This window comes from Primulina tabacum, chromosome 7, assembly GCF_025594145.1.
Source record: "Primulina tabacum isolate GXHZ01 chromosome 7, ASM2559414v2, whole genome shotgun sequence".
NCBI classification, from domain to species: domain Eukaryota; kingdom Viridiplantae; phylum Streptophyta; class Magnoliopsida; order Lamiales; family Gesneriaceae; genus Primulina; species Primulina tabacum.
In genome coordinates this window covers 16,918,300-16,922,232 of record NC_134556.1, presented here as the reverse complement: position 1 = coordinate 16,922,232, position 3,933 = coordinate 16,918,300, and the positions used below count along the sequence as shown (strand labels likewise).

The 3,933-nt window shown below is 41.3% G+C and overlaps 1 protein-coding gene across 1 annotated transcript; it reads right to left on the bottom strand.

The window, feature by feature from the left end:
- Positions 1-2,971: 2,971 nt before the first annotated feature.
- On the bottom strand, positions 2,972-3,574 carry LOC142550590 (uncharacterized). The gene has a single exon (XM_075659664.1). It carries the CDS (start codon positions 3,572-3,574, stop codon positions 2,972-2,974), a length of 603 nt encoding a protein of 200 aa, XP_075515779.1.
- Between the last annotated feature and the right edge of the window lie 359 nt (positions 3,575-3,933).

The following is a 3,933-nucleotide window of genomic DNA, read 5'->3' as shown; positions in this document are numbered from 1 at the left end:
GTTCCCAACTTTCTTGAAAATCAATCACACAAGCTCGAAGTAGATCCTCCAATATTTGAATCACTCTTTCAGACTGACCATCAGTCTTCGGATGAAATGTTGTACTGAACAACAACTTAGTTCTCATCGTTGCATGCAGACTCTTCCAAAAATACAATGTGAACCTCGGATCTCTGTTAGAAACAATGGATACTGAAATCCCATGCAATCGAACTATCTCTCGAATAAACAGCTCGGTATACTGTGTCATGATGAAGGTCGTCTTAATAAGTAGAAAATACACTGATTTTGTAAGACGATCAACTATCACCCATATAGCATTAAACCCCTTGATAGTCCTCGGCAATCCCACCACAAAATCCATTGTAATATTTTCCATTTTCACTCATGAATAGGAAGTGGCTTAAGTTTCCATGCTGGCCTCTGATGCTCTGCTTTAACTTGTTGACATGTCAAACATTCGGATACAAATCGCAAGATGTCTTGCTTCATGCCCGGCCATCAATACAATAACTGAAGATCCTTGTACAACTTCGTGCTTCCAGGATAGATGGAGTATGGAGTCTTATGAGCTTCTTTCATAACTATATCTCTCAGTGGATAACCACTAGGAACTCATAGTCTATCTCGGTAACGAACTATACCATCAACTTCAGAATACAGCTTTCGGCCCTTAGCTTCATCTCTCAATCTCCACTTTTGCAATTGCTCATCAGTAGACTGTCCCTCACGGATTCTATCGCTCAAATTCGACTATACTGTCATAGTGGCAAGATTATGGGCCTCTCCCCTAGCATATACTGCAAGTTCAACTAATGTATCTCGGACTTTAATGGTCTCTGAAGTGATAATTGAATAATAACTGTTGTCTTCCTACTCAGTTCTTCTACAACTATATTAGCTTTACCCGGGTGATAGCTAATATTGCAGTCATAATCCTTAACCAACTCTAGCCATCTACGCTGCCTCATGTTCAGCTATTTCTCGGTGAAAAATTATTTCAAACTCTTATTATCGGTGTAAATCTTGCACTTCTCACCATACAAATAATGTCTCTAAATCTTTAATGCGATTGCCACTGCCACTGCGGCGAGCTCAAGATCATGTGTGGGGTAATTTTTTTCATGTACTTTCAACTATCTTGATGTATATGCTATCACTCGGCCGTCTTGCATCAGAACTACGCCTAACCCAAGTTTCGAAGAGTCCATATAAAGAACATACTATCCTTGGCCCGATGGCATCAATAATACTGGCGCTGAAATCAAAACTTGCTTCAACTTGTCAAAACTTTCTTGGCATCCGGATCTTGATATAAACTTTGCATTCTTCTTTTTCAAGGAGGTCAAGGGTACCGCAATAGAAGAGAATCCTTGTATGAATTTTCGGTAATAGCCAGCTAGTCCCAGGAAACTACGGATCTCGGTTACACTCTTAGGTACGGGCCATTCTTTCAATATCTCAACTTTACTCAGATCGACCTCAACTTCATCTCTAGAAATAACATGGCCTAAGAACGCCACTCTCTCAAGACAATACTCGCACTTGCTGAACTTAGCGTATAATTTCTTATCTTGCAGTATTAGAAGTGTTGTCCTCAAATGTGGACTATGCTCCTCTTTACTCCTCGAATAGATCAAAATATTATTGATGAAGACTATAACAAATTGATCCAGATACGGCTGAAATACGCGATTCATGAGACCCATGAAGATCACAGGCGCATTGGTCAACACGAATGGCATGACCAGAAACTCATAATTCCCATATCGAGTCCTAAACGTTGTCTTTCGAATATCCGAATCCTTAACCTTTAATTGATGGTATCCAGAACGAAGATCTATTTTTGAGAATATCGATGCTCCTTGTAATTGATCAAACAAGTCTTCGATTCTCAGTAAGGGATACTTATTCTTGATGGTGACCCAATTCAGCTCTCGATAATCTATACAAATTTGCATACTACCGTCCTTTTGCTTCACAAATAATATCGATGCATCCCACGGATAACAACTAGGACGAATAAAACCATTGTCCAGTAATTCTTGAATTTGATCCGTTAGCTCTTTCATCTCAGTGGGCGCTAGGCGGTAGGGTGCCTTAGAAATTGATACAGTTCCCGGCATCAACTCAATGAAAAATTCCACCTCACGGTCCGCTGGAATTCAAGAAACATCCTCAGAAAAGATGCTAGGAAAGTCTCTGACGACCTCAACATCTTCTAGCTTCTAACTGTCAGGAATGGGTGATGTCGTAACACATGCTAGAAAAGCTTGGTAGCCTAACTTCATAAGTTTCCTCGCAGACATGGAAGAGATAATGTGCGGCATTTTATTGTTCCTCACTGCCTCAAAGACAAAAGATTTTCCACTAGGTGGTCGAATAGACACTGACCTCTGTCCAAAATCTATCGAAGCTCTATTCAATGACAGCCAATCCATGTCATGTATGATGTCGAATTCAGGCATTGGGAGTACAATAAGATCTACCCGAACCACATATTTGCAAATGAAGCTCTAGATTCTTCACAACGCTTGAAGTGACTATTTGATCACCGGAGGGAATAGAAAATTTGATTCTTAATACCATATCCTCGGGTATAATAATTAGTCGCTTTACGAATGTCACGGATATGAATGAGTTTGTAGCTTCCGAATCTAGGAATGCATAGAAAGCTACACCTAGAATGAACATCCTTCCAGTGATCAAAGTCGTGTCTGGCTCATCCTCAGTCTCCTCCCCATGCATCACATAAACTCTGCCAACGGTTGGTGCTTTCTTCTTTGGGCAGTCGACAGCTTTGTGTCCTTCCTCCTTGCCTAAAAGCACTTGTATGTTCCCACATACACTTACCATAGTGTCGGTGATTGCATTACTCACACAGTGCATTTTCCTCGGCTTTTGGTGCTCCAGATTGTGGTGGCTTTTGCTAACTCGGCTTCTTCCACTGTCCTTGGGTCTTTTGCTGCCCTTAAGCTTTCGGAGGTCCTACAAATGACTTCTTATTCGGCTGAGGACTCTGCTGGTGTTGCTGCCTCTTGCTTCGCATCTCAAACTCAATGTCCCTCAAGGCTTTCTCAGCTTGAAATGCACAGGTAGTGGCAGCCGCATAATCCGCAGGTCGCATCAACATCACATCACGGCATATAGTAGGTTGTAAGCCATCCAGAAAGTGCCTAAGTTTCTCAAAAACATCCCTAGCAATAAGGGGCAGAAAGTGACAGCCCCTATAAAACTTCATAAAAAACCCGGCCACGATCATGTCTCCCTGACGGAGAGTCATAAATTCCCTCTTCAAGCGTCCTCGGATGTCGGCAGTGAAGTATTTCTCATCGAATATTTCCTTGAATCGTACCCAAGTAAGTGTAGCCAAATCAATCATATGTTCCGCCCCTTCCCACCAAAAGGAAGCATCATCTCTAAGCATATATGTGGCACACCTAACACGGTCTACATCCCCCATATTCAGATAGCGGAAGTGAACCTCAAGAGATTGAATCCAACCTTCAGCAGCAAATGGAACTGTAGTGCCAGAAAACTCTTTTGGACCAAGCCTCCGAAACTGATCATACATATCAAGCTGTGGTCTCGGGGCCTGCTAAGCCTGTTATCGAAGAAACGTGACATGTCCTCTAGAACACGAGTATCAGTATCCCCATTAGGAGGTGTGGGTGCATTCCCTTGACGATGCTCCTCATTATTGCAAGATTGTCTATCGGTACTGAATGCGCATCTAGAACGCATTATATCTGAATGTTTTCCAAATTCTAAATGTAACCAACATGCATCTAAATCTAAGGTTTCTAATCATGCAACATCTAAATTTCATTTATCGTTCGACTTATACATGAATATCATGAATCATGCTATCATGAAGGTGCTATCAATAAAATCATATAAAACATTTAAACTTACAAATTTGAGGCTTAACGA